This window comes from Apus apus, chromosome Z, assembly GCF_020740795.1.
Source record: "Apus apus isolate bApuApu2 chromosome Z, bApuApu2.pri.cur, whole genome shotgun sequence".
In the NCBI taxonomy this organism is placed as follows: domain Eukaryota; kingdom Metazoa; phylum Chordata; class Aves; order Apodiformes; family Apodidae; genus Apus; species Apus apus.
This window is the reverse complement of record NC_067312.1, coordinates 66,640,626-66,654,434: the sequence shown is the minus strand read 5'-3', so window position 1 is coordinate 66,654,434 and position 13,809 is coordinate 66,640,626. Positions and strand designations below refer to the sequence as shown.

The 13,809-nt window shown below is 40.4% G+C and overlaps 1 protein-coding gene across 4 annotated transcripts in view; it reads right to left on the bottom strand.

Annotated features, from left to right (window-relative positions):
• Nucleotides 1–13,809, bottom strand: part of ZNF462 (zinc finger protein 462) — a 95,994-nt gene that overhangs the window by 28,987 nt on the left and 53,198 nt on the right. For 3 of the 4 annotated variants that reach the window (XM_051641907.1, XM_051641909.1, XM_051641908.1), the window contains 2 exons: nucleotides 12,483–12,601; nucleotides 8,054–8,245 (listed from right to left, as the gene is read on the bottom strand). In XM_051641907.1, coding sequence (XP_051497867.1) covers nucleotides 8,054–8,245; nucleotides 12,483–12,601 — 311 coding nt within the window. The remainder of the gene's footprint in view (nucleotides 1–8,053; nucleotides 8,246–12,482; nucleotides 12,602–13,809) is intronic. The other variant, XM_051641910.1, reaches the window with a different exon arrangement.

The window sequence follows — 13,809 nt, the reverse complement described above, 5'->3', positions numbered from 1 at the left end:
TGTCTTAGCAAGCTGGCCAAATCTATACAAAGACTGGCAGCAACCTTCTCCCAGCTGCATGAGTTCCTGTCTCCATCCTGTTGAATCTCCATTTTTTGCTTTACCCATTCAGTTCAAGCACAAAAAGCTCAAGATCAGAAAAGTGCACAACGAACAGCAAGTTGACACCTCCCTGAGCACAGCCAGTAGCAGAATAAACATATCCCTCTGTTCCACTAGCCACAAAACTCTTCTCAACACTCTGTAGGAAAAGGCCAAAAGCCAAATAATGCACCAGTGGAAGTGAGCTGCAGAGAACAAGGTCATCCCCAGTGCTCTAGGTCCTTGAAACAGTGAGGAGTTTGTTCAGTAAACTTGGGAGGTGAACAAGCCCTGCACTTGTTTCACCAGTCCCTGACAATTTGATGCAGTAGAAAAGTTCCCATCTGATCCAATATCTGATAATTACTTTAATACTGACCAGAAGAAGTAAGACACCAACAAGTACCAGAGAGTTTTAACAAGCACTGGCAGGCAGTGTGGCCACTGGCAGGACCTCTGGGACAGAAAGACAGACAAAGTCTGAGGGTAAAGCACAAAGTTGCCCTAGGTTACAGAAGGAAGAAACATGGCTGGGGGGAGAAAAAGCAGCCTGCAAGGAATAAGGGTTAACCTCATACTTAAAAAGTGAGAAGATGCTGCACCACAAAAGCAGGCAGAACAAGTAGACAACTCTTTGCAGCCTGACAGTAACTAGAAAAGCACTAGAGGCATCTTCTGTTCTGCAGTATGCAGATCACCATCTTGCATCCTTAGCATAGATGCTGTCCTTCCTACTCACCTTACAATTAAAGCAATCAGGTGTTCAAGGTCTGCCTGAATTTGCCCTGTAGTTATGACTAGCTCTCTGCCTACCCAGTCAAACAACAATGAAATAAAAGGTTCTCAGACCTCAAAAGAGTGGGGTCCCAGCCCTTCCTCCTGGAAAAATAAAAACTGAAAACTAAAAGCAAAGAAAAGGGTATTATTCTGCCCTCATACAAGGCTTATGGGCTGTGAGGACTTTGACCATTGTGGTCTGCCCCGAACAGCAGCAGCTATAAAACACTAAGATGCAGTAGCAATAATGAGAGAGAAATGGCACCAAAGGTGAAGAGTGACCACCTTAGAAACTTTCTACCTAGACTGGAAGGTTAGAAAATATCCCTTACCAAGAGAAACAGTGCACATGACTAGAAATAAACAAATCAGCCAAAAACTATGGTGCAGATTAAAAAAAAAAAAAAATATATATATATATATATATAAAAAAAATAATCAGGGGTAGTATGTCTGAGCATATGGAAAGCACACCTCTTTTCTTAAAGGTGGAAGGAAGAGGAAGGGAGACCTATGGCTCTGGGGCTGAGTGGATCACTTTAACAATCCTGTCTCACTGGCACCAGCTGAGATAATTTTGTTGAAAAGGCTACTTGCTTCCCTCTGCTCTCCTCTCCTTCTGGTAGTACCTGAAACTGCTTTAGCAAACCTGCTGAAGACCCTCTGTACCCTTCAGGATTTCATCTGTCAAATGACATAGAAGACTGTCCTGGTTTGAGCCAGGAGAGAACCAGCACTCTTTTAGTAGTTTAACTTTTCAGTTAAGTCTCTTCCAAGTAACTGCACTTGCTGAAGTTAGTGTCATGTTTCTCAGTCACTGCCTGCTTCTAAGACTGATAACACTCCATGTTTATAGTTACTGCTGGAGAATGGTATGCAGAACCAAGGCCACTACTTGGTTCTGACAAACATACTATGCTCCAGAAACAAACAGGAGTAACAGGGGTCATACCTGCAACCCTCCACTGGGGAAGAACGGACCAGACAGGTGACCAAAACAGGCCAAATAAAGTATTCCATCCCATTATGTGTCATACTGAGTATAAAACTGAGATATCACAAAGGTCAAGCTCCCTCTTCGTCCATCTGCCTTTAATCCCAATCTGTGCACTCCTGAATCTGTGTGTTTCTGCATCCAGCACCTGTCTGCTGCTGACACTAGGAGACCAGTGCAGGACTTTCCCAGGGCTGTCCCTGCAGCCTTGGTGGTGATGTGACAATTACTGGGGGAAAGCGTGATAGTGGGTTTTGTATGCATTTGTATATATTCCATTTTTCTTTTGCATCATTGCAGTTTCATTAAAGCTATATAGCTTATTTTCAAACTCTTAAGTCTCCCTCCCTTATTCTCTTTCCTTTCCCTTTCTGGGAATTGAGAGGGGTAAATAGAGAGTGTCTGTCATTTGTTTAATTACCAGCCCAGTATTGACACAGATTTTGATTATGTATTATCTACTTTGAAAAAGTCTACAGAAATGGGAAGGCACTCACAATTCTTAACAGTCCCAGGAACAAGACTTAGGCAGTTTTGTACCCAGCCTAGCTCTGGCAAAGCAAGCCAGATGTATTTATACTTCAGTCTCTAAATGAGGCAAAGTTCTTTTCCACTGGCAAAGGCTAAAGTTCAGAAAAAACTGGAACAGGGCACTGGGTGTTGCACTTAGCAGTTTTCAACGCATTTCCTGCTGCAAGTAATTAAATTTAATTAAGATGTTGACATACCATGTACTGACATAATCTAGTTCTGACCCTGCATGTGTTTTGTGATCTGTGCAGGTATTACTGATAGATCCTGTTTGGCTTGCACAACAATTTAAGACATAATTATTGAGTTTCAAGGACACACATCAAGTGTGCTGCTTTCTACATTTCAAGAACTGGTTACTACTAAAAAGGAATAATCTTGTACAATAGCAGCATGACTGAGAAGACATTCGAAGCCACATTCAGATCTGTCTAGTTTATCACCTGACTTTACTGTTTAACAATTTTATTTTCTTATCAGTAAAATTTAAAAACTATTATTTTGAATTACTGCACACAGTCATGATCCAAAAAAACCTGAGGTTCCAAATCTGCCAATCCTATAAATCAAGAGTAGCATTCTGCTCTACAAAGAGCAGAAGAGCCAAAAGTGTTATTTTCACAAAAATAAAGATCTACTCAAAAAAGCAGTAGTACTAGCCAGGGCAATTTAGGGCAAGTATTTTACATGCTCCCAAGAATCTTTTGCTGAGGGTGAGGTAATAACAAAAATCATAATTTGTCAATCTATTGAGACATTCTGCTTTATGGGCTTTATGACAATAGGCTGCACTCACGGATTTATCCAGTTTATAAAAGGGATGCAGTTCACTACTTCCACAGCCCTTGAATACAAGCAAACATGCACAGCACCAGTAGTTACACAGGTGGTACTTGTTGCCACATGCTTGCTCCTTGGCTGATCACTTTGCAAGTAACATGTTGCTGCTATTCCTATTCACATTTTCTGGTATTCTGTCACCAACAATTTTTGTGTCTCTGCTTTGCTTCCAACTCTTCCTCACTGAAATATACAGTAGCCTTTTAATGTTATGCCTTGAAAATGTAGGTTGTGGTATTGCATTGCTGTGCACCCAAGTCAACAGGGACGGAGCTGGCCCTACACAGTGCAACACTGGAAACACTTCTCTATGACACACACTGCACCACCGGTATCATCAATACATCCATACAACCCTTCTCAATAGAGATTAACATGAATATAACTATCAATTCTCACAAAGACTGTGAAAGATCACAGAAACAGATCTTGTTAGGGTTTCACCCAATCCACATAGCAGTTGCAGTATTTCAATTTACACTGTATTTTTACTTTGTAAATGCTCTGGTGTGTTCAGTCACATTTCAGTGTAAAGGGCAAGTAAGTAAGTAAATTCAAACACACAAAACCCCCAACTACACTAATGCAAATAAATACTCAAACATCGCCATTTATTTCTTGCAACAGGAAACAGTGATCAGGGATGAGTAGAAGGCTGAGGTACTTAATGTCTTCTTTGCCTCAATTTTTAGTAGTAGAACCAGTTGTTTGCCTGGGTACCCAGTCCCCTAAGCTGGAAGACAGGGATGGGAGCTGAATGAAGACCCCATTATCCACGAGGAGATGGTTAGAGGCCTGCTGCACAACTTAGTTACACAGAAGTCTATGGGGCTGGATGGGATCCATTCCAGGGTACTGAAGGAGCTGGCAGAAATGCTCACCAAACCACTTTCCATCAGTTACCAGTTACCTGGCTAACCAGAGAGGTCCCAGTAGACTGGAGACTGGCAATGTGACACGCATCTACACGAAGTGCTGGAAGGAGGATCCAAAGAATTACAGGCCTGTCAGTCTAAACCTGGAGTCAGGAAAGGTTATGGAACAGGTAATTTTGAGTGCCATTATGCAGCACATGGAGGACAACCAGGTGATCAGGTCCAGTCACAATGGGTTCATGAAGGCCAGGTAGGTCATGCTTGACAAATCTAATCTTCTAAGACAAGGTGACCTGCTTAGTGGATGAAGGAAAGGCTGTGGATGTTGTTTCCCTGGACCTGAGTAAAGCCTTTGACACTGTTTCCCACAGCATTGTCCTGGAGAAACTGGTGGCTCATGGCTTGGACAGCTGCACTCTTCACTGGGTAAAAAACTGGATGGTTGGCCAGGCCCAAAGAGTTGTGGTGAATGGTTAAATCCAGTTGATGGCTGGTCACAAGTGGTGTGTGGTGTTACCGAGGCCTCAGTGTTGGGGCCAGTTCTCTTTAATCTCTTCATCAATGATCTGGACAAGGGGGGATTGAGTGCACCCTCAGTACCTTTGCACTAGACTGGGTGGGAGTGTTGATCTGCCTGAGGGCAGGAAGGCTCTACAGAGGGACCTGGACAGGCTGGATCAATGGGCTGATGCCAATTATGTGAGGTTCAACAAGGCAAGTGCTGAATCCTGCACTTGTGTCACAAGAACCCCATGCCTCGGGCAGAGTAGCTGGAAAGCTGCCCAGTGGAAGAGGACCTCAGGGTGATGAATGACAGGTGGCTGAATATGAGGCAGCAGTGTGCCCAGGTGGCTAACAAGGCCAACAGCACCCTGGCTTGTATTAGAAATAGTGTGGCCAGAAGGACCAGGGAAGTGATTATCCCCCTGTACTCAGCACTGGTGAGGACACACCTGGAGTACTGTGTTCAGTTCTGGGCCCCTCACTGCAGGAAAGTGTACAGGAATGTCTCCAACATTGAGTTGTTGGAGAGTCCAGAGAAGAGCAATGAAGCTGGTGAAAGGTCTAGAGAACAAGTCTTATGAGGAGCATCTGAGGGAACTGGGGTTGTTTGGTCTGGAGGAAAGGAGGCTGAAGGGAGACCTTATCAGTCTCTAGAACTACCTGAAAGGAGGCTGCAGCAAGGGGAGGGTTGGTTTATTTTCCCTAGTAACAATCAACAAGACAAGAGGAAAGGGGCTGAAGTTGTGCCAGGGGAGGTTTAGATTGGATCTTAGAATAAACTTCTTCACTGAAAGGGTAATTAAACACTGCAACAGGCTGCCAAGGGAGGTGATTGAATCACCATCCCTGGAGGTGTTCAAAAGATATGTAGATTTGGTGCTTAGGAATATGGCTTAGCACGGTCTTGGTAAAGTTAGGTTAATGGTTGGACTCAAAGATCTTAAAGGTCTTTTCCAACCAGAACGATTCTGTGATCCTGTGAAAAACAGCGGTAAACTATCAGGAGAGCAAAAGAACATCTTATGACAATGGCAATTGTGTAATTTCAACAAGAGCTGGATAGCACAAACCATTCAGTGCCTCTGTGCTAGAAAAGCTGCACTGGTGATAAACATTTGCTGTTTTTCTGTGGCTGTTAGAAAAAATACTCCCAAAACAGAAGTTAGATTGGGATAGAATTAAATCAGGCTCCTTACATATCAAGATAGGCTGACAGCACTGAGGTTGTTCAGCCTGGAGAAGAGAAGGCTCTAGGGAGACCTTGTAGCAGCCTTTCAGTATCTGAAGGGGGTCTACAGGGAACCTGGGGAGAGACTTTTTACAAGGGCAGTTAGCAAAAGGACAAGCAGTAATGGCCTTAAGCAAGAAGACGGTAGATCTAGGCTAGACATCAGGAAGAAATTCTTCACTATGTAGGGTATTCAAGACACTGGCACAGGTTGTCCAGGGAAGTTCTGCCTGCCCCCTATCTGGAAGTGTTCAAGGCCAGGTTGGTTTGAAGCTTTTTTTTTTTTCCATTTATTCCCAAAAAAAAAACCCCAAAAATCAATGGTGTCGTAAAAGCAGCCATCATTAACTTGAATGTTAATATGATTATTATAACACCTGTACTTGTCTGACTAGCTCCCCGGTGGGGGCTTCTATTATTGTCCAAGTAACTTAACCATGAGCTGCTTAAAGATGATAAAACTAATTGAGACAAATTCTGCCTTGATTTCAGACTGCAGTATAGATCTAGGTAACGGAGTCAACCTCATGAAATGTTTTAACAGAGTCATCATTTCATGCATTTTTGGGAAAAGTTCCTAAAGGCCAAAAACTATCTTCTACTGAGAGTCTGAGCTCAACTTTAACTTCACCAATCATGACTCTGAGCTCCTTGGACAAGCAAAAAAAGGAGTAAAGGAATGATAATTCCCAAATTAAAACATTGTCCTTCTGTATCTCTCAACGTACCACTGTTACCAAAAAATTGCAAACACACAGGTAAGACAAGGACAGCCACTGAAAATTATTCTCCATTTCTTATTCAGTAATGCAACTTTTTTTTTTTTTAAAAAGCAATTAAAAAACCCAGCAGAATGCATCATAAGGTGTACACTACATGTTGAATTCGTGTAAGCTAGCATTAGCAAAAATAAAAGCTCAGTTACTAAGTCTTCATTGCACTGTTCCAGACAGCCCTTTGACAAAAGGTAGTCTGAGAGCAGCTGGTCAAAATCTTTTAATCTGATCCCAGAAGAGACATGGTGAACCACAAAAATACTATTCCTATCTCTTTCTTCAATAAGGTACTTCTGTGATGATTACTTTTTTTCTCTAAATTCCTTTCTGCCATTTTCTGAACTTATTTCTTATCTTTCACTCCTTTTCACTTCACATTTTCTTCAGGTGAGGAAGGAAAGAAGGGAAGATGTGAGAAGAAAAATGCTGCAAAATGATTACTGGTAATATTTACAGCCCACCCTTAGTTTGCCAGCAATCCAAGCAATACAGCAACAAGAAAAACCCCTAAGAATGTCTCAAACTTCTGGAGAAACAGGTATTTTTTGCCCTTTTCTAATACACCCTCCATTCATCCCAGTTCCTTGAACATCTGCAGGTCTCAAGCTTTCATTTATAGCCATCTACATTCTCCTCCTCTCAATGCAACTCATCCAGGATTCAAATATTTTTCTCCAAGACCATCTCTTCTCTTAATTGGCAGGAAGTGACACCCAAAACATGCCTCATAAGCTACCACCTAAAAAGCTTTAACATTTGCTGTGATACCACACAGCACCTCTTCTATGAGTCTGCAATTTCTCTGTTAACAGTGTCCCTTCCTCTGCTGCTTTCCAAGTATCTTCTGCATACTCTTCCAGTACAAGGGGATTAACGGCTTTCAAACAAAGCATGGAAAATAAAACCATTCTCAGATTCTCCTTCCTGCAGATGCAGCTTAATATCTGAAGGTACTTTTGGTGTCCTCTGTAGCAAGGACAAGAAGAATAATTACTTTTTCTATTATTACAGGTTCACATTTTAAGCTTAATCATGTGGTTTCACTAAAGTCCTCTACTAACAAGATAAAGGAGTGTTCTTCAGGAGCATGGATGGAATTAGATGATGCATTTTCCACTTGCTATCAATAGAAGCTCTGCCTTGGAAAATTTTCTACAATTTAAATCTCTGCTAAGACGTTAAGCCAGCACTGACATATTCCAAAGTCTACTGGTGACAGGACAAGCTAATGTAGAATGAACTGGCGAGGATCTAGAGCAGGTCACTTCCTATAGCACCGTGTTTACTCTTGGTCTTGATGAAACTTCTGTTTTTTCTTAATGATCAAATGAATCTGCTTTTTGGGCAAGCTGCCTGCTCTATTTTTTTTTAAATTTTTTTTTTTTTGTAATAAAAAAATTAAGTGGCACCTTAGACAATTAAATTCTTGCTCTGAGGCACCTCTTACCATTAGAGTCCTCCACTTCTTCAGCAGGAGTGTGGTTCTTGGAGGTGTGGTGGGCGTATGAGGCTGCAAGGTTGACAATGCGGGGTCTTGGTAGTGTCAGTGCTTTCCCATGCACTTTCAAGGAGTGCTCTTTCAGCTGGCTGATTGTCATGGTGGAAAATGAGCAGGAGGAACATTTGTAGGCATGTTCACCTGGGTGAGCGAAATACAGGCAAGTCATCAGCTCACAAAAGAAACAAAACGGGGCCCCCATACTTCTCTTACTGAACTCAGCAGTAAAATTCCCGTGGACTCTTCAGCGAAAATCTGATCCCAAAGAGAACAAGCTATGCATGTCTCCTTGTTGAAGCAGTCGAGTCTGTAGGTCTAGATACCTGCTTTGGACCAAAAAAATCACTTTCTTAAAACTGCAGATCCTTGTAAAGTGACCAATGCTAAAAAACAGAGACCAGACTCTTAGCATGCCTGTGTTGCATGGTATGAGAAGAAAACAGACTCTGGGATGAAAATGGAGTCACTTAACTATAGCACTTCCAAATTTTTTTGGGAGCACAGCGACTGGAGAGGGTGAAGTAATCTGTTTCTGCATGCAGCACATCCAGAGGTCATTATTAATGAAGAAAGGACACTACAAAATGCTAAAAAATGTCCCTCTAGAAAAAACAGAAAAAAAAATGTGGGGGGAAAGAGAAGGGGAAAAACATTTACATTTGGGGAAGGTCACATTTTCCTTATGAAAAATCTGCCATTATATGGGAATAGTCTTCAAAGAACCAGCAATGAAGGCAAGGCTGATTTAATAAAAGAAGTGAATATGGCAATACCAAGAACAGTGCCTTTCTGTAAGGCTACATGAAGTGTGTTACCAAAAAAGCACTAAAAGAAGTGAGAGAACAGAAATAATGAACAGCAGTGCATTTAATTTTTAATACATTCCAAGCCATAGAGACAGCAAACAAGGGGAAACAAATCCTCAGACAAGATTTGTTTTGCTTTAAGCATGGAGGCAATCGGAACACAAAGTGAAACTGTCCCATTACAATGTACTATTATACAGGTTCTAAGTTATTGTTTTGGAAGTGCCACTTCCATGTGTAAGAGCAACACTGGCCACATATGAATTGTACATGAAGTGCCAAAACTAATGTAGGAGTGAAATATTCATGAATAATAAAAGAAGGACACGAGTTCTGGTAATGAACGAAGCAGAACATGTTTTCCACCTCTCAACAAACTTCGCAAACAAGGTTTTCAAAATGCATTGTTTCCAACACCAGAAATAAGTAAACCAAAAGAGAATGGGAAAACACACGTATTGCAGCAAGTCAGAGTAAATACATGTGAAAAGATTAGCAACCATCCTACATAAAAATAACTCCCATCCCTCTCTTCCAGAAAAACTATCCTAATCATGAGGACAAAATACAAACTCTTAAAAATCTTCTCTTAGCACCTCTGTAAAAGAACAGATCACTTAAGAGTCTGAAATGGTAAAATATGAAATTGTCCCACATGCTTTTTCAAATTACATTCCTCACCTGTATTTTGTATCAGTTATAGATCACCTTTTTACAAATAGAAAGAAAACATTTTTGTGTAGTACATACAACAAGTTGCTCAATGGAACAGTATAAGGTAAGGACAAAAGAAACTCCATGGTGTAAGATAGCAGTGAGATGCAGATATAGAACTTCACAGTTTGTCAGTATAAGAGATTCCTGAACCACAGTAGGCACCAACCGTTAACTTAAAAGCACCACAAAACGTTTAAGCAAATAGAGGACGATTACAAATTAAGCAGTCTAGACACAACTAATAAAAATAGCCACTATTCAGCCACAACAGTTCAGGTAAACATCAGCATGAAAGGATGTGTCTAAATGCAGAGGAAAGGCTATAGTTCGGCTAATAGAAGCCTTCTGCACTTTTTGGTCATCTAATTTTGCATTTCATAAAACCATTCTATTAATACACATACAAATAAATTCATCTAAAAATTTACATGGTAGGTCTCAACACCCAGGAGGCACTCAAAGCATTATGTTCCAGATTGCATAGAAACTGAGAAGAACCAATACTCTGTCTTACAATCATCCATTTGTGCATGCAGCACATTCAGTGTCATGACTAATGAAACAAGGACACTAGAAAATTCTAACAAAGGCCCATCAAAAAACATAAATAAAAACAAAACAAAACAAAAAACTCCACAGGTGAAAAAGTTCCTATGAAAACAACAGACACTCCATGTAGAGATACTGTAAACTGCTCTGCTTAGTGCCAAAGGAGATGGCACATAATAGTGGATGAAAAAACAATTGCCAGAAACTCTGACTAGTACCAGCTGTTAGGCAAGAACACATTTTATAGCCCCATGAATTTTGACCCATGCCCAGAAAATAAGGGAGAGGCCATTTAAGTGAAAGACTTCAGGATTTTACTGAATTTTAAAGATCTCTGGGAAACTTCAGAAAAATTCAGGAGAACTGAAGTTTCCACTTCTGAAAAACTAATAATGAGATGACTGACAAGAGACAAAAAAAATAGTAACATTCAGAGAACCACTGTGTTATTGAAAAACTGGGGAGTCTGAGGAAAAGTCTTTATAACATGTTTATTCAGTAGTATTTATTTCTGAAGGTCTGACTCAAAACACAACAAAGCAAAGCTTTGAAAAACATACAAGCAATTTTTCTTCAATGTGAATATTCATTTGGTAGAAATGGACAGAGGCAGAAAAAGATCATAAGCATTTGGAAACTACACAAGACATTGTGCAAGCACTATCTAGGCAACCATGAAATTGTGTTCTTGTATGATGCAAATCATGGTTCCTTTCAGTGCGTGTCCACTGATCAAGTCCCAGAGCATGAATTCATAAAAAATAAATCAATGATTCTATTAAGAGAATTGTGAAATATTATCAGAAATATCAGTTGCATGCTAACTTTGGCTCTAAAGATCTGGCAGATTCAAACAATGTAACGCAAAGTAGCCCAACTGTACAATAGCATAAATAAAACATTGTTTTATGATTTGTGAAGATAAAGAACCATGTCACCTCCATACAGGATGTGGGACTCTGTAAACTGGAACTGCTGCATACAGTTGTATTTCCTAGAAGGGATAGAATGCCATAGTTCCATACTACAGGAGATGGCAAAAGTTAAGCCAAACTACAATACCAGTCCAAGTACAGAAAAGGTTCCTGGCACAAGCTCTGTGAAATCCAAAATCAGTAAAGAAAATGAAATATAAGTGATCATCAATCCCTTTTTTTTTAAGACTAAAAATGCCCTGGATCAATGATGTCAATTACTTAAAAAATAAAAATTAAAAAAATAAAAAATCAGACAGTTATAAATTCCATCTGTCTTTCCCCCCGTTTTCCCATCTTCCTCCTCCACCCCAACCTGAGTGTCAGACACAGTGGAAAGAACTAATAAAGAAAGGAACATACTTCTATCCCTTTTGTAATCTGTGCCAGGAGTTTCTACTCTTTATCAACAAGTTTTAACAACTGGGCTAGTTTGCAGTTTTTTCAGGTTGGTCAATATTCTGTTATTTGCATCAGAATGCACATTTGGAGCATGGTTTGATGGTTGATGTTTTTTTGTCCTTTTAATGACCAAGGTGCAACTGTAGCCAATGGAACCAATGTTTTTTTATTCCGATCTTCTTACAGCATATCAATGCATGATGGTGCCAATATTTTAGGGCCAAGGAGTAAACAGGAGGAGATTCTGAGTCTTGCACTTTTTAATAATCAAAGATGCAACACTCCAAGGTGACCTATCCTGTATGATGCATCACCTTTCCAATTCCTGTTAATCAGAAGTATGCCTGATTGCTTGCTTGTACGGATTCCATACTGCAATACAGAGATTTGCAAGACAAATTGCCATGTACAATAATGGAATCATGCTACTTTCAGTCTGCTGCCCAGAGATCTGACTCCCAAAGTTTGCTATTTTTGGTTTTAACATAAAAGCCGGCATAAGACTGTACCAAAACCAAGGTGCAATGCACAATCCTTTTCCCAGAGTCACCTGAAGCACAAAAGTAAATACAAATGTAGTGGAGCAAAGCTCACTGCCAACCTGTTAAGACACCAATGGTATAAGAGGACTGATTTCCAAATTATCTCAGAAAAAAGCAGAAATAATTGAAAAAAAAAAAAATCATGGAAAAGAAAAGTAAGAAGTTCTTGAAGAACTCATCACTATTTTAAATTCTTGTCTTTCCAAAAACATCCAGACTCCCATTGATTACAACAGATGCATAAGCTGGCCAATCCTGATTTGCCTTTGAAAATCTTACCCAGAACTTGGTGACAAATCACGTGATTCAAATCAGCATCTCTGATCAGCAACAAGAATACATGGCCCATTTCAGCAGCTGCACTGCAAAACTGAGAGAGGTAACTTACCAGCATGAGCCTTGAGTATATGGGTTTTCAGGCGGCTGTTGTAAGAGGACTTGAATGGGCACAGTTTGCAACGGAATGGCTTGTGGTGTCCATGATGGGTCTGCATATGACGATCCAGACTTAAAAAGAGAAAGACAGAAAAGGGAAACACAGAAGAGTGAATAATTTCAACTGCTTTTTCAGATGCAAAGCAAAACATTTAACAGCATTAATAAATTAGAGGCAGACCAGGCTCAATTATAATTTCTCATACTCTCTCTTAAAATTCAATAGGTTTGCTTGCAGAATAAAATAATGTCTAATCTGAGGAAAAAGAGCAGAAGCTGACACCAATTCTGTAAGGCAGAAAGCAAGACACTTCAAGAAACTTACAGGGGAAGATTAGTATAAATTAAATTATGCCTGATCCAGACTTAAAGGAGCAGTTGAAGAAATAAGAAACACACAATAATAATAAAATTATTATTACAGAATTTTTCTCCTGGCAAACATATTTGTGAAAATATGCCCCCTTTCGTCTTGTTGAGAAAGGGAGGAGGAGAGGGGGAAATTTGACCAGCTTTACTGAGGAAGCCTTCTCTTGGTTACAGCAGCAAAAGCAGATTAGAGATCCTGCTCTGAGGAGGGTGCCAGCAGGCTGCAGTTGATGAGTTCCAGGATTAAAAGGCAGCAGAGTTCCAGTAACAGTGTGGAAGATTCTGCATGAAGCTCAACAACAGAAGAAGGGATGGCAAACACCAGCCTCTGTTTTCTTCAGGGAAACTGGAAGTTACGGACAGTGTGAATAATGAGGGGTGCTCAGTACCCACTCTCTCTCCAGTTTCTCTTAACAGCTCTGTGAAGTTTGGAAGGGGAAAAAGGAGGTTTTCCACATTTTCTAAAAGAAGATAAAAATCATTCTATCTGAGTGAGTCCTGCAGAGCTCTGCAGTTCCTGCACTGCCATTATAGTAATGAATTCACAGTCTCCAGGTGGCAGGAGGGTAGTTTCAGCTCAGTATGTATACATTTCCAGTAGAGCCTCTTCTTTGGAGACATTCATGCTTTGTGACCCACTCTTAAAGTTTGAGTTATTTTATACATGGTGACAGAACAACAGGGCAGATACAGCACACTCATTGGAGGAGTGGCAATTTGCCAAAACTACCCGTCACCTTAATTATGTATGTATTTCTGGCTTATTTCCTTTTATTTTTCCTAAATTGTCCTGTTCATTTGTTACTGAACATCAACGCACAGATCAAGTGGAGTATGTTCCAGCCCTCTCACACTACAGAACACTGTAATGGGATCTTAAGTCTCACACTGACAAGAGCTTGAGCCAGAGA